Source organism: Solanum tuberosum, unplaced genomic scaffold (assembly GCF_000226075.1).
Source record: "Solanum tuberosum cultivar DM 1-3 516 R44 unplaced genomic scaffold, SolTub_3.0 scf00379, whole genome shotgun sequence".
In the NCBI taxonomy this organism is placed as follows: Eukaryota; Viridiplantae; Streptophyta; class Magnoliopsida; order Solanales; family Solanaceae; genus Solanum; species Solanum tuberosum.
This window is the reverse complement of record NW_006239309.1, coordinates 79,451-101,377: the sequence shown is the minus strand read 5'-3', so window position 1 is coordinate 101,377 and position 21,927 is coordinate 79,451. Positions and strand designations below refer to the sequence as shown.

General features: G+C 32.1%; 4 protein-coding genes across 4 annotated transcripts in view; 2 read left to right on the top strand and 2 right to left on the bottom strand.

Moving 5' to 3' along the window:
* The first annotated feature begins 2,001 nt into the window (after positions 1-2,001).
* Positions 2,002-3,923, top strand: LOC102599560 (thioredoxin-like 3-1, chloroplastic). The gene is made up of 5 exons (XM_006362149.2): positions 2,002-2,412; positions 3,124-3,198; positions 3,326-3,392; positions 3,493-3,510; positions 3,669-3,923. The coding sequence occupies exons 1-5, from the start codon at positions 2,027-2,029 to the stop codon at positions 3,765-3,767; spliced, it is 645 nt and encodes a 214-aa protein (XP_006362211.1). The 5' UTR covers positions 2,002-2,026; the 3' UTR covers positions 3,768-3,923.
* A 226-nt stretch (positions 3,924-4,149) lies between these two features.
* Positions 4,150-7,656, bottom strand: LOC102599235 (activator of 90 kDa heat shock protein ATPase homolog). Its single transcript, XM_006362148.2, has 3 exons — positions 6,628-7,656; positions 4,526-4,605; positions 4,150-4,447 (listed from the first exon to the last, which is right to left on the bottom strand). The coding sequence occupies exons 1-3, from the start codon at positions 7,507-7,509 to the stop codon at positions 4,354-4,356; spliced, it is 1,056 nt and encodes a 351-aa protein (XP_006362210.1). The 5' UTR covers positions 7,510-7,656; the 3' UTR covers positions 4,150-4,353.
* An 8,946-nt stretch (positions 7,657-16,602) lies between these two features.
* On the top strand, positions 16,603-19,191 carry LOC102598911 (probable protein kinase At2g41970). The gene is made up of 7 exons (XM_006362147.1): positions 16,603-16,725; positions 17,256-17,506; positions 17,589-17,715; positions 17,842-18,115; positions 18,380-18,512; positions 18,789-18,875; positions 18,975-19,191. Exons 1-7 carry the CDS (start codon positions 16,614-16,616, stop codon positions 19,098-19,100), a joined length of 1,110 nt encoding a protein of 369 aa, XP_006362209.1. The 5' UTR covers positions 16,603-16,613; the 3' UTR covers positions 19,101-19,191.
* A 1,313-nt stretch (positions 19,192-20,504) lies between these two features.
* The window catches only part of LOC102598581 (carbon catabolite repressor protein 4 homolog 1-like), a 9,532-nt gene continuing 8,109 nt past the window's right edge, over positions 20,505-21,927 (bottom strand). Inside the window, exons 10-12 of the mRNA XM_006362146.2 lie at positions 21,484-21,631; positions 21,178-21,329; positions 20,505-20,721 (exon numbers count right to left, since the gene is read on the bottom strand). Of these exons, the coding sequence (XP_006362208.1) occupies positions 21,184-21,329; positions 21,484-21,631 (294 nt within the window). The 3' untranslated portion in view covers positions 20,505-20,721; positions 21,178-21,183. The remainder of the gene's footprint in view (positions 20,722-21,177; positions 21,330-21,483; positions 21,632-21,927) is intronic.

Sequence of the window (21,927 nt, the reverse complement as noted above, 5' to 3'; positions counted from 1 at the left end):
ATAAAGTTTTTTTGAAGGTTATATGCCAATTACAATATACTAAATATTAAATTGTAAATTATTGATTTTTTTGTGTATAATAACTTGAGATATATAAAAACAAACATATAAATTTTAAATCCTAAATTTTCTCCCTAATATCAACAATATATATATGAGAATGCATATCATATTTTATAGTGTTAGATAGTAGAGTTCAAAGATTTTATATTCATTCACAAAAAGTAAAAAATTATGGAATCCTTTCATTTTTCATAACCATGTAACTGAATTATTTTTATATGAGATTCTTATTTATTTATTTTTTCAAAAAAAAATGAAGAAGAAGAAGAGAGAGACTTGAATAATATACACCTCTTATAATTGAAGAATTAATGACCAATGGAAAAGGGGCTATAATTTCATTAAAGTCTTAACTTCCTATTTGCCAACCACTTTTTGTCCACCGACTAAATATTTCATCAAATATGAAGCTATCATTTAATCATGGATATTGAAAGTGGATTGTTTTATATATAAAAAAAATGTTGAATATTATTCGTCCATAAGATTTTGTCAATTCTTGAAGTTCATCTTTTAAAAAATCTATATTAAATAAAATACATTTTTAAATATAATTTCAAATTTAAAATATGTAACTATTTTTCATTACACCTTTAGAATTACTATGAATTTTTACTAAATCTATAATAAAAATTCAACCAAAATTTTCATTAAATGAAAGAAAAAAAAAGAATTAGATGACTCCAATAGAAAAAAGACGAAATGCTGAGATAATTTTTAGTTCTGTCACGCACTTTTGTAATATAAAAATTGAATAGAATAGCATGGACTTTTAATTAGTTGTCATGTGATTCCTCTATAAGCCACTATAACTTTTTTTTTTTTGTCATCCGGAGATTATATTTGCTTTGAAGTTTGATTAATTAATGTCCGTGTTAAAAAATCTCACTTTGGAGGATAAAGTTTAAAGAAGACTTTCTATTATTCTGAACTCGAAATCGAGATCTCTAAACAAAAAAAGAAGAGTACTTATCATTTCACCACAATGATAAGTAAACAAAAGAATGATCAAGTGTGCTTCCTTCCTTATTTTGATAGGCTTTATCAGCCCAATCTATGTTGGGTTGCCCTAAACTCAAATATGCTGATGGGCTTTAAATTAATAGGCCCAATAAGAATTACATAGGATTCGAGTGGAGGGATGATTTACAAGAATGACCTTGAAGATCGGTGATATTAAAATTTTGTCCCCGCTTCACTTGCCTAATGAACAAAGCTTCGAGGTCAACAAGTTTTTCCTTTTGAACTTGATGCAAATGGATATCGAAAGCTCAAGACCATCAATTTTCAAGATTATTAGATGTAATTTCTTGTGGAATAAGGTGTATCAAGCCTATGAAGGAACCAACATGGATTGTGGTGCACTGGTGGAAGTGCTTCACCCTGAACTAGAGGTCTCGGGTTCGAGCCCTGAGTATGGAGAAAATCTTGTTGGTTGGAGCTCCAATGTGGGCTCCGGACACCGGGTGGGAAACAAAAAAAAAAAGCCTACGAAGGAGGAAATCATTTTAAAAAAAATATCTTTTTGTTTGATATACGATATACAATCATATTTAGAAGAAAAATAAGCTATCAGATACTTAAACAAATTATAAGAAAATAAATAGATCAAAACTCGAATTAGATTATGATCTATTGGTTAGCCCATTTTGATCTAACTCATTTCAGCTCAAGTAACTTTTAACCGAGTTAATGATCTCTCATTAATTAATTCATCGATATTAACTCGTTCAAATTCAACCTAACATGTCCATTTGACATCGTATGATATAGTTTCCACATGGACAAAGGGTTAAGAAAAAGCAACTCTACTACAAGATGGGCACCAAATGGTCTTTTTCCTTTAACAAAACTCCAATACTCTACAAGGATAAGTGGATAAGCTTTACCTTCAAGCAATAAAATCAAGAATGCATCACAAGTTTGTACCTTTGGCAAAAATATCTACTTGTAAATTAAAAAAATGAGGAAAAAACCTCACACACCCAAATATCTAATCCTTTTTTATACAGTCACCTCTTTTCAAGTACCAAAAACTTCTAAAAAAATGTCAATTTTAGCACCAAATTCCCAAATTTTGTACAGAGAAATCTACAATAGAGAGAATCAGCATCTGGTTTTGAACAGTGGAGGGAATCTAAATATTGTAAAATCATATGGATTTTGTTTTGTTGATAAAAGAAGAGGTGATTGGAAGAAGAAAATAAAAAGGGAGATTAGAATTCATGCCTCTTGGGCAGATTTGTCAAGACCAGCTGCTGTTGAGATGCAACCCATTGAGAGTAGTGAACAACTTGATCAGATTTTAGACTCTGCTAAAGAGCTTTCACAACCTATCATCATTGATTGGTAAAAATCTTATCTTTACCTTCTTTGTGATACAAGAAAGACTGTGGTTGAATGGTAAAAGTTCTGTCTTTAATCATAGGTTTCGGGTTTTAGTCTAATGTGGTTGAATGGTAAAGGTTCTGTCTTTAATTATAGGTCTCGAGTTTTGGTCTAATGTGATTGAATGGTAAAGGTTCTGTCTTTAATCATAGGTCTCGAGTTGTAGTCTAATGTGGTTGAATGGTAAAGGTTTTGTGTTTAATCATAGGTCTTGAATTTTTGTTTAATGAGGTTGAATTGTTAAGGTTTTGTCTTTAATCATAGGTCTCGAGTTTTAGTGTAATGTGGTTGCATGGTAAAGGTTCTGTCTTTAACCATAGGTCTCGGGTTTTAGTCTAAGACAAGAAGCTTTTTTTGATTGTATAGGTGGTCCTCCTTTTAACTATAGGTCTCAGGTTTGAACTTCAAGATGGAGTCTTTTAGATAGTAAAGCTCCTTCCTTTAATGATAGGTTTTGAGTTTGAGTTCTGAGACGAAGTCTTTTTGATAGTAAAGGTCCTTCTTTTAACCACAAATCTCGTGTTTGATCCCAGAGATGGAATCTCGTATTACTCTGGATTAGTTAGATAATGAACTTCGGACACTGGATGATTATTTTCTTCATTTTTAGAGACAGAATCAAATTCATAGAGTTGTCGTTAGATTGATTTGTTTGTAGCAAATGATTGATAGGATGGCAACTTGGTGCCGGAAATGCATATATTTGAAGCCTAAATTGGAGAAACTTGCTGCTGAGTTTGATACCAAGTAAGCCCCTTTTTCATGTCTGCTCTCAAAGACAATACAATGCCTTGGAAATCATGAACTATTTTGCCATGTTATTAATTTGGCAGTAGTTTGACAAGAAACTGGATTTTTATGACCTTGTTTTTAGACTCAAATTCTACTATGTGGATGTCAATAAAGTGCCACAAACTTTAGTGAAGCGCGGAAACATCTCGGTAAGTACTGTTTTAGGAACAACTTAAGTAATCTTTAGCTGTCTATTGCTGTTCATGTTCCTGTGTTAGCTAGCTAATTTATTCTTGTTTTGATTTCCAGAAAATGCCAACAATTCAGGTGAGCATTATGGATTCTCCAACCTTTCAAAAGTTCGAAAGATCTTTTCATTTAATTTAATTTGATGATGATATGAAATGAGCTTAAATAACAAAAGAGGGAATTCATATAGTCAAACCCTAAACTTGTTTGAGTCTGAGACGTAATTGTTGTTGCAGTTGTGGAAAGATGGGGAAATGAAAGCTGAGGTGATTGGAGGGCACAAGGCATGGCTTGTAATTGAAGAAGTGAGAGAAATGATCAAAAACTTTATATAGTTGTTACTAGTCCAAATAAACAACAAATTTATTTTGCTTTGTCCAAAGTTTGACATCAATTTGTATATTCAGCAAAGGGCATTTCAATATGTACAGTTGTTACAAAGGATCCTTTTTGCATTATCAAATATGGTGAATTGGTGATGTTGGAACTTAGAACTTTGCTCGAAACAAATAGTATATATATTCGCTGACATGGTGGTGGCAAGTGGGTGAGTTGAATCAGATTTGGACGGATTGAAAATAGACAAAGCTAAAATGGATTGCCACTAGCCCATCAGTAGGCATTGATATCAAAATGATGCATACAAAAAATAATGGAAGAAGCACCATCACACCAAACTACTACCAAACAAGCAATAATGAAACGAAAAACTGGATGCAACGATCGTCCAACAATGATGAATAAGTTTTCATTGAAGACAAGTTCCACTGGAGACAAATTCTAAAAGTTCACCATCAAATTGAGTTATTAAGCTTGAAGAAACTGACAATCGACTCAGGAAAAACTCAGTTGAACGGACTCATACAGTATGCAGTTACTGAAGGGAAGCATCGATTGTAAAATTCCACACTTGTGGAGAATTTAGATTCCAAAACCAAAACCAGCCCGTATCCTGTGGAAGATAAGGTCTCTCCATCCTCTCTCTGTATTCTCCACAACAGTTGCGTTACCATATCTGCACCATCAGTAGCAAAATTCGTATAACCAATTTACAAGCAAACTAACACAAGTAATCAGATAAACTACAACGCACCTGTCTTCCTCTGGTACATCTGTATGTGTCAAATTGATTACTGTAACTCCAGATTGAGGTTCCTCAAAAGTAATTCGGACCTGCAACGTTTCATCATCACCAGAGATGTATCAGAAAAGACCATTCCATCAGACCCATTTATTTAGATCCTAAGGCTCGCAACACACAACACGCCTTGTCGCCAGCAGGTAGTCACAGTTCTATCTATTTAAACATATTGACCTCACTGTACGATGAATAGAAATGACAAGCGAGGATAAAGAGAGTTTTAAATTTAGAAAATCAATTCAAACATGATTTTTTATGACTGGGAAATCCCTAAAGGCCAATGGTGCATGGTTTAAAACTAGGCAGAAGATTTCTAGAAGTTGAAATTTCATCAAAACATCATTTGTTCCTCTCAGTCCATAAACACCAAATAGCACCAGGGATCATCACGGAGATACTCTTGATAGCTTTGTCAACTTCCCATGAACTCCAACTTTCAAGAGCATCCCTAACAGAGAAAGGCATGACCTAGGAAAGACTCAAAAGAACAGCTAAACATATTCCAACGGTTTGAGGCAACAGGGCAGTGCAGTAGCAAGTGGTTGACACTTTCTGTGTTCTTGTGGCAGAAGTAGATCGGTTGGCAAGCTGGAATATCTTTTTGGAGAGATTATCCTGTGTGAGGTATGAGATTATCATGATGAGTCTGCCCTTCTACCTTCTCCACTTAACTACCAGACATTCACAAGCTACGCCATTACCACTAGACCAAAGCCCTGGGGGAATAATTCAAACAGCACCATTGATACACCAAATTGTGTTGAAGAACAACGCCGAAAGCCCGAAACCATGTATCGATTTGGACCTATTTAAAACTAGGGGTTGACTTCAACATCCATGGTCATTGCTTGTGTTCTAGTTCAAGTAAGAAGCTAAAGTAACAAAGAACTGTACACTTGAATAGACATCACATAACTTCCACCTATTCCATTGTCATCTAAGAATGCAGTCCCTCACAGTAGCTTCCTTTTCACTCTAATCAGATATATTTCGTTCCAATACTAAATATTTTATCTTATTGACATTAAGAAAGAAAACTCAGGGTTAATCTTTTGTCTATTCAGAGAAAATATTTGAACTAAACATACAATTACTAGTAAAGTTACCTAGAACATAAAGATTATATATCAATCAATCAGATAACTGAAATCCAAATAAGCTGAGGTTAGCTATACCATTCTTCAGCTTCCTTTCCACTCTTGTCAGATATATTTCATCCCAATACTAAATATTTTGCCTTATCTAACATTATAAAGAAGACTCAAGCTTATATCTTTAGCCTATTCAGATGAAAATATTTGAACTAAAACATACAAATACTACTAAAGTTACCTAGAACATAACTCATTCTCCACACTTTACACCCATAGAAGATCATATATCAATCAATCAGACTTGAATCCAAATTAGTTGATGTCAGCTATACCATCCCTCAGCTTCCTTTCCACTCTAATCATATATATTTAATTCCAATACTATATGTTTTGCCTTAATTAACATTAAAAAGAAGACTCAATCTTTCATCTTTTGCCTATTCATATGAAATATTCAAAGTTAAAACATACAAATACTAGTAGTTACCAAGAAAAGAACTCATTCTACATACTACAAACCCATAAAAGATCATATATCAATCAACCAGCTAACTCAAATCCAAATTAGTTGAGGTCAGCTAAACCATTCTCCAGTTTCCTTTCTAATTTTTCATTCCACTACAAAAACATTTTGCCTTATTAACATTAAAATAAAAGACGCAAGTTCATATCTTTTGCCCATTCAGATGAAGTTTTCAAAAACATGCAAATACTAGTTAAGTTAGCTAGAACATAACTCATCCTACACACTACGAACCCATAAAAGATCATACATCAATCAATCAGCTACTTCGAATCCAATTAGTGGAGGTCAGCTATACCATTCTTTAACTTCAGTGCTGCTCTGTTCAGATACATATCATTTCAATACTAAAGTAATTTGGCTTATTTAACATTAAAAGGAGACTCTTGACAAATCACACAAACACAAATACAGAAGCAAAGGTCAGGAAATCATACCGTTGAATGTAAACCATCAGGCCAGTTACCAAATCGCCATTTCTGCACAATCAATTTTCCTTCTTGCAACTCCACATTAGTTCCAGTCACTGAACCATCGAATATGCTAAACTCTCCTCCCACCTCTTTGCTTATCCTTGCATTACTCTGAGTAAAGCCCTTCCACCTATTCTCATCCATCAATATCTCAAACAAATCCTTTGCCCTACAGCTAAACTTCTCTGTCATCGTAATCGTCTTAAACCCTTCCTTCTTCTTCTCCTTCTTAGCCACAACAACCTTTGCCTTCTCATCCACAGCTGTCGTAGGAGGAAGGGCAACATTTCCAGCACCAGCAGGTTTCTTAACTACTTTCTTCACCTCACCTTCTTCCTTTGCAGGCCCACCATTCGCCATAGCATTAACATACGTCTTCACTTGCTCCAAAACAAAGGGCTTTCCTTTTACAACAAACGCATCCTTCAATCTCTTCCCAATAGGTCCTTCATCCTTAACCGTAACCTTAACTTCCGGATCTTCATCAGCATTCTCATCAGCAATATAAGGAAATTCAACATTTCCTTCAATTTTCATCGCACTACTACCATCAGTTTCCTTCACTTCCCCTTCCCAGGAGACAACCAAATTCAATTCGTAACCCGGAATAATCTTCCCCTTCCGGATATTCACATAAGCTTCTCCTTCAAGCTTTTCGATCTTTTTCGTCCGGATTTTGAGGTTACCTTCGCCGTCAATTAGGGTTTTGTTGGCTAAAAGGTTAGTGAGGAAGTTTCGTGACCATTCGAGGCAGTCAGTTTCAGCCCAGTGCCAATTGTGAACGTTGGTGCCATCGGGTCGATCTTCCACGATCCATCGTTTGTCTCCTTCTCCAATACGAGCCATTCTACGGCGGCGCTGAGGCGGAGTACGGCAGCGGCGATATGAGCACGTGAGAGAGGAATTGATTCTGTGTTGCGGGAGTACGTGATGGACCAATGGAACGCAGTGAGAGAAAAAGAAAAGGAAAAAAAAGGTTCTAGAGGGTTCCAAAAGACTCGAATTGCTGAGAAGGATCTAGAAGACTGAATTTTTATTTATTTATTTTATTACTTAAAATAAAAATCTTGCACCTTTTAATTAGTCTACACTCTACATTAATCGAGAATTCCCACCCGATTTTTTTTAAATAACGTGAATTATATGTGTGATAATCTCATCTAAAAACTTAATTTGTTGGAGCGAATCTATCTAGACTATTTTTATGAGCTAATTTTAAGTTGAAAATTTATATGATTAATTGTTGTTTTTCAATAGATGACTTATTGTTTTATGAGTTTATAAAAAGAAAAAAAGAGAGTGTTCATATATTATATTATTCGAATATGTTCGATGTAAATAAGTATATCAATATATTTATGATTGACTGTAATCGTTTAAAACAATTTATAAGATATTCGTTTCTGATTTTTCTTTTCAATCTCAATTATGTTTGGTGAAATAATCATATCGATGGTTAATCAAAATTCATATGATTGTCAACAATATATAAAATGTATTTTTTAGTCGCGGACGAAATAATAAATAAGGCAAAACAATAATATATATGCATATATATTTAAAAGAAACTTAAATGAGGTAAGAATGAATGAAACAATACTTAGGAAAATGATTAATATTTTATTGATAACTCATTTTTTTCATAAAAAGGGAGAGTTCAAAATATTGAAGCTAGCAATTGTAAACACAAACACAACTTAACGGGCCTACATTGCCACCAGTACAAACTCCAGTTCCATTATGTTTTTGTAAGCATTCACTTTGACACTCAGCTATGGTGCAATCTGAGGCCTTCAATGTCTCAGAACATCTTTGTTGGGCTTTCACTTGTGTACTTGTCATTGCAACTACATCAAAAATTAGTAAAAATTATGGGCTACATATCAAAAGTGATGTGGAAACACCATGATAATGTTATGAATTTTCAAATTTAATATATATAATGTCATGGTTTTTGAAATTCATGGATTTCAAAAAAAAGAAAAAGCTATTTTTAATGACTTGAATTTGAAACTATTTTTCTATATCACAAACAAAACAATAAGTATATATAAAAAGATTTATTTTACTAAGAAAAAGGAGACTAACCTGAAAGAATGAGAAAGAAACAAATGATAGAGCTCAAGAACTTAGCCATTATTGAAGTTTGATGAACTCAAATGTTTTAAGGGATTTTTCTAGTAGAGTTGTGTGTTTTGGTAAAGCAAGGTGAAAGGGGCTTTTATAGTGTGAATTTTTTAGATTTATTTTGGAAAGTAATCTAGATGTATAATTTACTTATCATACATAACATAAATGACTTATTTTTAAGATCTAGATTTTTTTTTGGTAAGTAATTAGCTAGATGTATCATTTACTTACCATGCATAACATAAATGACTTATTTTCAAAATCTAAATTTATTTTGAAAAGTAATTAGATAGATGTATAATTTACTTACCATACATAACATAAGTGACTTATTTTCAAAATTCACATTTATTTTAGAAAGTAATTAGCTAGAGGTATAATTTACTTACCATATGTGACATAAATGACTTATTTTCAAAATCTAGATTTATTTCATAAAGTAATTAGCTAGATGTGTAATTTACTTATCATATATAACATAAATGATTTATTTTCAAAATCTAGATTTATTTTGAAAAGAAATTAGCTAGATGTGTAATTTACTTATCATACATAACATAAATGCCTTGTTTTCAAATCTTGATTTATTTTGAAAAGTAATTAGCTAGATGTATAATTTACTTACCATACATAACATAAATGATTTATTTTAAAAACTTGATTTATTTTGAAAGGTAATTAGCTAGATATATAGTTTACTTACCATATATATAACATTTGACTTTGGTATGACGAAAGTCTTTCTTTTTATATAGTAAACATATTCTAAAATATTTATAAGCAATATATTTTGGTGTTTGATTGGTTTATGGAAGATATTTTTTGAATATATATATCATGAACTTGAGAGTATTTCAATGAAATTATTGATCACCAATAAATAATAATATTTTAATTGAAACAAGTAATAGAAAGTTAACTAGTCATAAGGAAATTATTTTTCACTCATAAGTAGGGAGATCATTTTTCTTTCTTTTTTAACGGTAAATGACTTTCATCTTATTAATAACTAAAAAATAACAATCTTTAAAATTAGTGAGTATAAAAAATACATATGACTGAAATTATTTATGACGAAACGACAAGTAAGGTGCAAGTTGATCAAATTCTCCCTCTTTTTTTGTTTTGTTTTGGTTGTTGATCTTCATTTAATTTTGTAAGAATTCATTTGGTCAAAGAGATATAGAGTTAATAATTTTTGAATAAAATGCGAAATCATTATATTTTTCATTTGGTTGAGTTATTTATTCCAAGATTAGTTGTATTGTAATTGTTGTTTTGTCTTTATATAATATTTTATGTGGCTAACATTTGTAAGATAATTAATTTCGAGATTCAATGTCAAAATGACAATGATGTCGTTCTCCAAACTCTTCTTTCAACTTCCTTGAAGAAAGTTGAGATTAAAATTGAAAATCAAAGTATATCTGATATGTACAACTAAAAACAGTTTATATTATATCCCGTTGTTAGTTTAATAAATCAAATATTTTTTATGGAAAAAACAATCCACAAAGTAATCGTGTTATTATTTAATCTTGATATTTTAGCCGCAACATTATGCTCAACGCATAATCTCAGTATTACTATGTATAATCATTTTAATTCAAAAATTTACTAAGTTGATTAATTTAAATGTGTATTGCATAGAATTTGTAAAGAGGAAAATGTTTTTTTATGAGTGTCAATTCTCAAAATTCAAACTCGAGATCTTTATATGAATGAAAGGATCTTTCATCTATTCAATTACATATATGCTATGAACACAAATAGCCCAGAGGCTAGACAAGTTGTTGGGTCCAGGGCTAAGCCACGAAAAGGCCCAAGAATAAGACAACCCAATAATAGATTTGTTTGGAATCCAGATTGAGTAGAGATAAAAGGGTTGTCACTGTGGTTTGGAGAATTCATGCATATCATGAAAGAAACTGTCAGATCCTCTTATCTCTTTCTAGATCCTCTCATCTCTTTCTAGAGTCTAAGTTTCTTATCTTCATTCTTATCTCTATCTTGAGTTACTTGTTATTTCAGTATTTTGTGTTGTAAATCAATAGTTGAAGTGTTGCCGTTGTAATTTGGCTATTAGTGATTATATAATATTGAGTATTTCAGTTGAGAATTCGAGTTCACTATAATATCTTTGTGGTCTTTTTATGATAGGAAAGTTTAGTTATATTGTAATCGTGAATTGTTATGTTTGACACATCAATCATCAACTTATGTTGCCAAATAATAATGTAATGACATTTTAAAGTTGGGATAACTTTCTAGTTATTTCTTCTTTCAATTTCAACAATAATTTCAATCAATGATAAAATATTCATCCATCCTTAATCGAATGTTTTAGATTCAAACTCTAAAAATAAAGTCATCTTCAATGCAGAGTGCTTTATCATTAAAAGTGAAACTTTACTAAATCGAATCTAAATCAATCAGCAACCAAATCGGAATCATACATCAGGTGAAAAATCTAAAAGACTACGATCAACAAAAATAAAATAAAATAAACATGAACAATATTACAATAAAATAGTCGATTAAAAGTTAAACAAGGTACAAAATGATAAAAACTTCTTTTAGAAAAGATAATACTAGTATTCATTGATATAATAACCATTCACATTTTTATTACATAAATAGACCAATATTTGTGTTATGATCAAAGATACATTAATTGGAGCCACAATCCATAACACAAACGCACATCTTTGGGCTATGGGGGTGACTAATGCAAATCCCCTTTCCACTGTAATACTCCAAACAGTTTTTTTGACAATCAACAAGTACACATCCTGTTGGATCAATTATTACAGAGCATTTATCATTTTGGGCTTTTGCTTCAGCAATTGCCAAAACTGCATCAAAATTAAACAAATAAACACATAATATTATATATCAATAAAACAAGAATTACAAGTAATCTCCTTTTAGATCTTGAATCATACATCACAAGTGTAAGTAATTTTTACGTTATCAAATAATTCAAAGGATATCTACAGATAAACTTCTTTAAAATTTAGATTTGTAATCTTGAAAATAAGATAGATTGTCTGTTGCAGTTAGAAGAGGCAAAACCATTACTTTAGCTTTTAATTCGACAAAACTCAATGGTTTTGACAAGCAAAAAGATTACGCTTCAAAACCAATAAATTAAATTTTTTGGCTCTGCCTCTAGCTATAACATGTAAAGGTGGCTTAGTTGTGTAATTTTTTTTATAGTTACGTCGTATATAACTTAAGCTCTTTCTTTTATCACAAACAAGACAATAAATAAAGATTAATTAAAGAAGAAATGGGCAAACCTGAGAGAATGAGAATGAAGCAAAGAATTGAGTTTAAAAACTTAGCCATTCTTATTGAAGTATTGATCTCAAATATTTGTAGTGTATTTTGATGTAAGGTGAAAGAGGCTATTTATAATGCAAAATTCTTAATTTTTTTGGAAAGTAGTGTTTAAAATTTTAATATGGTAACATTTTTTAAAAGAATCTAAATGTTACTTTCCAAATTGTTATATAGTTTATTATTTATTTATTTAATTTTGGTTAGATATAATTTCCTTTCCATAGAGCAAAATATGACTTGTTTCCTTCTTGAAAAAAAAAGTTATATAAAGTAGTTTAATGGAATTGATTCTGATGACACATAGAAGCTTGGATTATTGTTATATCTTGATTCTTGGTATAATAACACTTTTGACTTTTAAGTTAATGATGAATTTAAATTTTAACATTTGAGCAACAAAATAATTTAATAGTTAATAATTCATTAAAGTTTTAAAAATTCATCAACATAAAAATTAAATGTAATGTACACATTACAATTAATTGAAGATTACATATATTAATCATATATTAGAAGGACCAAAACATAGATGCCTTGTTTCCTTGTTAGAAAGTTATAGAAAGTTGTTTAAAGAATTAATGTTGATGACATTTTAGAAGAAACAAAGTGTTATTTCTTATATTATTACATTATTGCAAAGATAATTGTTTATAATATACTTTCCATAGTGAAAAGATTGATTGTTTCCTTTTTGAAAAGTTATGGAATGTAGTTTTAAAATTGATTGAATTAGATTTTTAGAAAAATAGAAAGTGTGATCTAATATTGTATTTCAGAAATCTATGGTTTATAACATAAAATAAGAAGATCTAAAGCTATATTTCGACTTTGATCAAAGTATATATCATATGTACGAATAAAAACGGTTTATATCATATCTCGTTGTTAGTTTAATAAATCAAATATTTATGTAAGAAAACAATCCACAAAATAATCAAGTTACTATTTAGTCTAGATATTCTAGCTCCAAATTATGCTCCTGGCATAATCTTAGTATTACTTGGTATAATTATTTTAATCTAAAATTATTAAGTTGGTTAATTTAAATGTATATTGCATAGAATTCATAAAGAGGAAAATGTTTTTTACAATGAGCTTGTCAGTTCTCAAAATTCAAACTCGAGATCTTTATAAGAATGAAAGAATGTCATCAATTTCAATTACATACCTTTTGTTAATAGGAAAGTTTAGTTTATATATTGTAATTTTGAATTGTTATGTTTGACACATCGACCATCAAGTTATGTTGTCAATAATAATATAATGCCGTTTTAAAGTTGGGATAACTATCTAATTATTTCTTCTTTCAATTTCCACAATAATTTCAGTCAGTGATAAAATATTCATCTATCCTTAATCGGAGGTTTTAGATTCAAACTTTAAAAATGAAATCATCTTCAATCTTTAAAGTGGAACTTTCTAAACCAAACCTAAATCAGTCAGCATCAAAATCGAAATCAAACACTAGATAAAAAACCTAAAAAAACAGCAATCGACAAAAACAAAATAAACAAGATGATATTACAATAAAATAGCCGATTAAAAGTTGTATAAAATGATAGAAACATCTTTTAGAATAGATAATACTAGTATTCATTGATATAATAACCATTCATATTTTTATTTCATAAATAGACCAATATTTTGTGTTTAATCGAAGGAACATTAGTTGGAGCTACAATTGAAAACACAAACACAATTCATTGGGCCAGTGACTCCACCAGTGCAAAGCCCATTTCCATTGTATTTCTCTAAACATTGTTTTTGACAATCAACAAGTACACATCCTGTTGGATCCAATATTGCAGTGCATCTCTTTTGACAATCAACAAGTACACATCCTGTTGGATCCAATATTGCAGTGCATCTCTTTTGGGCCTTTACTTCAGTAATTGCCAAAACTGTACCAAAATTAAACAAATAACACTTATATATCAATAAAACAAGAATTATAATAATTCTCTTTTAGATCTTGAATCATACATCGTCAGTGTAAATAATTTTTACGTTATCAACTAATTCAAAGGATATCTATAGATAAACTTCTTTAAAATTTGGATCTGTAATCTTGAAAATAAGACAGATTATTACATTAGAAGAATAGAAAGAGATGTTAAAAAGAACGACCATGGAGACTTGGGGATCTAGAGGCGGAAAAGACTTTATGAATGGAGTAAAAGAACTTGGGATCGCCGATCTCTTCCTTAAAGATTGGGATGAGTCGATATCGGTCGATGGTGTGAAAACACTTCCTGATGTCGAATTCCAAAAACCTGCGGAAAGAAGGAGTAACTGCGAAAAAGCTCAAGTGATTTTCCCTTGACTATTGTCAAGCCAGAGAAGATAACTGCATACCCTAGGGAATACAACTCCATATGAACATGGTGTATAGGAGAAATATGAGGCCCAAATTGAGAAGTGTTGCACCCCTTGAAATGAGTGCATGTACTTCTGCTACAGTCAGAAGCGGAGCTACCACTTTAGCTTCTGATTCGACAAAACTCAATAGTTTTGACAGTCAAAACTCAAAAAGATTACGCTTCAAAACCCATAAATTAAAAAAAATTGGCTTTCCCTCTGGCTAGAACATGTAAAGGTGGCTTAGTTGTGTAATTTTTTTTTACAATTACGATGTATATAACTTAAGCTCTTTCTTTTATCACAAATAAGATAGTAAATAAGGAATTAAAAAAAGAAAGAAATGAGCAAACCTGAGAGAATAAGAAAGAAGCAAAGAATTGAGTTTAAAAACTTAGCCATTCTTATTGAATATTTGAAGTTGATCTCAAATGTTTGTAGTGCACTTTGTTGTAAGGTGAAAGAGGCTATTTATAATGCAAATTTCTTAATTTTTTTTGGAAAGTAGTGTATAAAATTTAATATGGTGAAATTTCTAAAAGAATCAAAATGTTACTATCTATATTGTTATATGATTTAAAATTTATGTATTTAATTTTTTGTTAGATATAATTTATTTTCCATAGAGCAAAATTTGGCTTGTTTCCTTCTTGGATTATTGTTATATATCTTGATTCTTGAGATAATAAACACTTTTGACTTTTAAGTTAATGATAAATTTTAATTTTAACATATGAGGAATAAAATAATTTAATAGTTAGTAATTCATTAAAGTTTTAAAAATTCACAAGCATAAAGACCAAACGTAACATACACAATATAATTAATTGAAGATTACATATACTAGTCATATATCACATGAACCAAAATTAGAATTTACTTACAATTGGGGACCAAAATATTATTATAATCTCTTATATCTTCTATAATATATACTCCCTCCGTCCCATTTTATATGAGGTACTTTGACTCGGCACGGAGTTTAAGAAAGAAATGAAGATTTTTAAAATTTGTGGTCCAAAATGAATGATAGAAATTTGTGTGGCTGTAAATCATTTCATTAAAGGTAAAATAGATATTTTATAGTTAGATTGTTACTTTATATAAAAATGTGTCATTCTTTTTGGGACTGACTAAAAAGGAAAGTGAGTCATATAAATTGGGACAGAGGGAGTAATATGTTTTCCATAGAGGAGATCTAGATGACTTGTTTCCTTTTTAAAAAGTTAAGGCAAACAATTTTTAAAAAATAATATGGTGACATTTTAGAAGAATTATTCTCCATATTGTATTTTATACAGAAAGTGGTTAAATAGAGTATTTTCATGCGATTTTCTCGTTAAACAGAAAGGGAAAAAAATTATTTGCTCAAAAATTTCATCAATTTTTTTGGGACAGAAGAAAGAAAAAAAAGAAGAATAACAAGAAAGAAAGAGAAATGGCTGAAATTATTCTACCATGAAATCTCTTCTTTCTTCTTTGTTGTGATTTCTTCTTCCAGATTCATTCATTTCCTAATTTTAAAAATAAATAAAATTGGTACGTAATATTAATTTCTTCGATTCATCGATTCTTTTCATAATGTTCATGAAATCGAAAAATGAAATATGTTGAAAATTATTGGAAGATCATATTTGAATTGTTTAATATCATAGTAGTGATTTTTCCATTTCATGTTTATTTGGTATGATGAATGTCATTTTCTGGTGTTTGGTTGACGGAGCATAACTATCTAGACTTTTAAACATCTTATAATTAACTAATACTCGAACATTATATTATTATTTCATAAAAAAAAACACTTCCAATTTGGGAATATTATATATGTTAAATTTCATTTACCAATCAAACATCAGAAAATATTTTTGAGGTGCATTTTTTCTATGGTATGATTTCCGTGATATATACTAGACATTCCTGTTCATATATTTAAATATTGAATTAATCTGTGATATGTCTTGATGTTTTTTTTTTTGGAATTTATTTATTTTTTCTAATAATTGTTTTTTTTTTTAATTTTCCTAGGAATACTGATAATGCAGCATGTAAATTTCTCCTGGGAGGCATTGGATTAATTTTTTTTTAAAAGGAATATTTGCAGCTTTGATTGAATAAAAATGTCTTGCTGTGGAGGTGGAGAAGAAGACGTTTATAGCGGCGGTCCGCCGTCCAATCAGAACACAGCTCCTCCTAGAGCTGGCAATCCATATGGTGGTGGTACTGGTGGTGGTAATGATCATATTATTTTATCTTTTTCGGTTTTTTAACCCGATGTAATTTTCATTTGTATGTTCTGTATCGACCTCTAGATGGATTGACCCTTAGGTACGAAACTATGTTGATTGAAGGTGTTAAAAGGGGACGATGATGTATACTCTTGGACACAATTATTAGATACATAGAATCTATATAGGCCATACCAATTAGTTAGGAATATGTTTCAGATAGTTACTCAACTAATAGTTGTTTATCTCATAAAGTCTGTGTGACTTTTTTGAAATGTGATAGAACTAAGATGAAGTTTTCTTTAAAGACCTGCAATATCTTGGAATCCGTGTAGATCTAGCGAAAAATAGGGTACAATAGGAAAAAAAAGATCGATATAGATGACACAACTTAGTTGAGAATATGTTTGTTCTATGTTCTAGGAGTCATTTAATCCTATCAAAGATTTATATGCCGATAAAAGAAAATAGAGAAGTTTATAAACATGATCAACGAAGATTCATATAGCAGATGACGACTTGTTTGTATTGTAGCAAGTGATAGAGGAGAGCCAAGGAGTGCTGCAAGAGGTGGAACTCCTCAGAAAGTATTACCAATTGAAGCACCAGTTTTCACCTTGGATGAACTAAACAGATTGACAGGAAATTTTGGTCAGAAAGCTTTGGTTGGAGAGGGATCTTATGGCCGCGTTTTTTGCGCTAAATTAAGCAATGGACAGCAAGTAGCAATCAAGAAGTTGGATACTAGTGCTTCACCAGAACCAGATTCTGATTTTGCAGCTCAGGTTAATGAATCAATGCCCCTTTTTTTCCTTTTTAGTATGATGAAAAGTACACTTATACTTGAAATGTTTCAACTTATTTCAGTTATCAATGGTTTCAAGGCTTAAAAATGAGCATTTCATGACTCTGATTGGCTATTGTCTCGAAGGGAACAATCGTATATTGGTATATGAGTTCGCGACAATGGGATCTTTACATGATGTTTTACATGGTATGTCAAAGGTTCTGTCATAATACTGATAGTTGTTGCGCAAATCCTTCTGTTTGTTGTAGTGTTTAGTTGATTTTGGACCCCCGACTTATTTGGAACTGAGGTGTAGTTGTTCTATTGTTGCAGGTAGAAAAGGTGTACAAGGTGCTGAGCCAGGTCCAGTTCTTACCTGGAATCAAAGAGTTAAAATTGCTTATGGTGCAGCAAAAGGCCTCGAGTATCTACACGAAAAGATTCAGCCACCTGTAGTTCATCGCGATGTTAGATCAAGCAATGCATTGCTGTTTGATGATTTTACAGCCAAAGTTGCTGATTTCAACATCTCGAACCAGTCTTCTGACACTGCTGCGCGTCTACATTCCACTAGAGTTTTGGGGACTTTTGGCTACCATGCACCAGAGTAAGCCCTGCTTATAACAGCAGAACATGTAGTTTCTCTAGATAGCCTATTGCTTTACGCAGTTTTCACAAAACAACAATAAAACAGAAACGATCAAGATCACACAGTAGCTTCAAGCTGTTCTATTTGCACCACAAATCGGACAAAGCAATCCTGTTATGTTAAGAGAAACAACGAATAACGTTGGTGCATCAAGTAATTAGACAAGTTTCCGAAATGGCTGGTTTATTTTATGTTAAACAAAGGTATCGCATTTTTGTGTAGGTATGCAATGACAGGACAGATTACTCAGAAAAGTGACGTTTATAGTTTTGGCGTTGTGCTCTTAGAACTGTTGACAGGAAGGAAGCCAGTAGATCATACAATGCCTAAAGGGCAACAGAGTCTTGTCACTTGGGTAGCTTCTTTTCCTATACCTCTTTCTTTTCTAGTGTTAATAATTCCACCAATCCGCCTATGTGAGCTTGCTCACATTGTCGGTCCCAAGTAAGGAGGATTGAGGTATGCTGACAGCCAACGTAAAACTTGTCAATTCATGATGAATCCTCACAGTAAAAATATTGTTATTGTATAATGATCCAGACAAACGATCCAAACTTATTTGGGACTGAGATGTAGTAGTTGTATATCACCACTCACCAGTCTGCTGATTCGTACTCGAAATTCTCTTCAGGCAACTCCAAGATTGAGTGAAGACAAAGTGAAGCAATGTGTTGATCCTAAGCTAAATAATGACTATCCTCCGAAAGCAATTGCTAAGGTACTTTACTCGAAACAATTCTTCTACTTTTGTGAATCTTGCCTATTTTTATATAATGTTTGGGACTGAGGCGTAGTTGTTGTTGTAATATTTTCTCAGTTGGCAGCTGTTGCAGCACTTTGTGTTCAATACGAGGCCGATTTTCGACCTAATATGACAATTGTTGTCAAAGCACTGCAACCACTTCTCAACTCAAAACCAGCAGGACCAGAGTCTCAAGCATAGTAAATTTCTGGTTTTGAGACCAGCAGGAGCTGATAGCGTTGATGATACGGCAAAAACTTACTCACACTCGATGTATACATAAGAAAATATTTCTCATGATAAAATGAGGTAAAATACGTGTTGATTAACCATGGTTAAGTGAATAACGCGTATGTTGAAGACATATGTTATGTATTGGTTCGATTGTTGTAAACACCGAGTGTAGATAAGTTTGTCTTTTCCCCTTTCTGATCCAATATGTATTTTTTTCACAATTAGAATGCTTGAAAGAACTTTTGAAAAAAATTCTCATAGCTAGGTTAGTAGTGATATGTTGTTACTGGATATAAATACCAGTCTTTATACTTTTTGGGAGTTTTGTATAAATATAAATATGTAAGTTTCTGATTGAACAAGAACTGTCTCAAGCCACCATTGAAGGCATATATAAATATTTTTATATATATTAGCAAAGGACGTTGAAGAGAACTTATTATTTAATTTATATACATTTACACCCAGTTATTTTTTGCAGTTCAGATAAGATGTGGATTGGATCGGATCTCTGAAAGCATGATTCTTGCCTCCCTACCCCGTTTAAGCTCGTCCATTCGTTGGGTGATACCTTGCTCTCACGTTTGAGTATTTATTCGTTGTTTAGCCTCGGGATCAGTACATTTCAACTTGTTATCGAAGTCATTTACTCTTTTATTTTTTTATATTACCAATAAGCGTACTTATTATAGGGAGTAACCTATTGTTGTAGACCCTTTTTGACATGATCCTCGTATAAAAATAATTATAAATTTGTCATATGCAAAGAACTTCAACTCACTTAATATTCAATATCCTACCCGACGTCCAGATACACACATTAGAGCCCAACTAATCCAAATTTGCACCGAAAGTCCCACGTTAAGGGTAAAACGCTCCCTAACAAAGGCAATTCTATACCCAACGGGACTCAAACCCGAGACCTCTTGGTTAAGGGTGAAGAAGTACTGTTAGGGACTCTACTCTATACCCAAGGGGACTCAAACCCGAGACCTCCTAATTAAGGGTGAAGGAGTACTTTTTTCATTTCTTGATGATGTGCAAACATTCTTTGTTTGTATAACTCATAATTTGAACGACAATCAAGAGGTGTGGAAGGATGAATAGTCCCCACAAACCAAAAGTTTTGGGTTGGAACTGTGGGAACGAGTGGTTCCCCCTTTATACAGACCATCAACACAACCCAAACTAGTCGAGTCGGTGAGCTGAAATACCAAATGGCTAGACCCAAACAAGAAAATTCTTGGGTCTGTGTGGCCCGGTGACTTAATTCAGTGCCGATAAAAGTAAAAACATACAGCTAATTGTAGCTGCTAGGGAAATGTTGAAACAGCCTGTGAAGAAAAAGTGCAAGGTAGACAAGGGAGGAGATGTTTCTTAAAAAACTATCATAATTTTTCTATGAGATCAAATGTAGCATGATACAAAGAAGCTCAACACAACAGCTATACCACCATAGGATACCGAGAAAAAGGAGGAAAATAAAAAAAGAACAACGCGCCTCCATCTACTATTCTTACAATAACTTATCTTTCATCCTTGTAATTGTTTCTGCTTCTATTTTTGAACTCATCCTTTGCAGTGAGACCTGTGGCAAATGGATATAAATAATTATTGCACCTAAACATTTTCATGAAGAATAATGAAAGCCTGAACAGACGTACAAGCTTTTAAGGACAGTCGCTATGTAATGCTAAAATGCATAATGAAGTTGATCAAGTTTGAACATGAATACCATACTAACAATAGAATCAATCAATAGCATGCTGCTTGTTAACATATTCAACAAATCATTTTCGCATCAGTTGATGGCAAAACATTATAGACACCTTACTATTTCCAAATAACTTGTTGATTTTGTTAGTCCTAAACATTATAAAATCATCGGATCATTAAAAGTTGTAGTCAAACTAGAAATCAGATCATTTTTCACCTTTATGTTTCCTAAATTGGGCACCCACACAACCCCTTCTTACCCTCCCCCACTCACCAAAGGACGAATCACATTAAAGACATGATCAGATAATGAGGAAGGAGTACACACCCATCATCAGCGTCTAGTTCTCGGCTTGCACCGGAACTCAGCTAAGAGTGCTATATGATCAGAGGACCACTCTGGAGAGGGAAGTGCTGTGTCTTTTCTCAAGCTTTCTTCATCCAAGAGCTCCAATAAAGATTCAACAGTTAATGAATCAGCTGAAAAAACAACCATCACATATATCAGCCTTCATGACACATTCAAGGACATGCATATACTGCACCATCAAACTATGGACTGTAGAACAACAAAGGAAAACACTGAGGTGACAAATATATTGTCAATCTAATCGGAGAGAATATTTTACTATACCTGAGTAGAATATATAATCATGAGTGCCAATAAAATCTCTCGTGCAGTTGGTAAACAAGGGCTCATTGGTATTAGGATCCATCCTCCTCCTTTGCTGCTCTAGTCCAAGTCCCACCCCCATTCTGGCAAAGGATGAATAAGCACTAACCTACAGAAATGGATGCCACAACAAAAGAAATGCTTTAAATATATCTTGCAGATCTTATTTAACTTCTTCACTAGGATGTATAATACAAAATTTCTAAGGTCCAACTTCACCCTTAGGAATAGAAGAGGTTCAGGAGGAATCATATTTAAGGGTGTATTAGGTATGAAGGAAAATGTCTTCTTGGAAAATAAGTGGGTTTCTTACTTGTTTTCTTGTATTAGGTATGTAAGCAAAATATATTATCCTAAAAGCATTTGTATATAATCTAGATACAAAGGGAGGTGGGGTCAGGGTGG

Bases quoted from the DNA above. Each gene is read 5' to 3' on its own strand.
- LOC102599560 (XM_006362149.2), top strand. From the start codon at position 2,027: ATGAGGAAAAAACCTCACACACCCAAATATCTAATCCTTTTTTATACA. The intron at 2,413-3,123 runs GTAAAAATCTTA...AATGATTGATAG, and splicing joins CAACCTATCATCATTGATTG to GATGGCAACTTGGTGCCGGA. The intron at 3,199-3,325 runs GTAAGCCCCTTT...CCTTGTTTTTAG, and splicing joins GCTGCTGAGTTTGATACCAA to ACTCAAATTCTACTATGTGG.
- LOC102598911 (XM_006362147.1), top strand. From the start codon at position 16,614: ATGTCTTGCTGTGGAGGTGGAGAAGAAGACGTTTATAGCGGCGGTCCG. The intron at 17,716-17,841 runs GTATGTCAAAGG...CTATTGTTGCAG, and splicing joins TTTACATGATGTTTTACATG to GTAGAAAAGGTGTACAAGGT. The intron at 18,116-18,379 runs GTAAGCCCTGCT...ATTTTTGTGTAG, and splicing joins TTTGGCTACCATGCACCAGA to GTATGCAATGACAGGACAGA.
- LOC102599235 (XM_006362148.2), bottom strand. From the start codon at position 7,509: ATGGCTCGTATTGGAGAAGGAGACAAACGATGGATCGTGGAAGATCGA. The intron at 4,606-6,627 runs GTATGATTTCCT...GAAACGTTGCAG, and splicing joins CTGATGGTTTACATTCAACG to GTCCGAATTACTTTTGAGGA. The intron at 4,448-4,525 runs GTGCGTTGTAGT...CTGATGGTGCAG, and splicing joins GATGTACCAGAGGAAGACAG to ATATGGTAACGCAACTGTTG.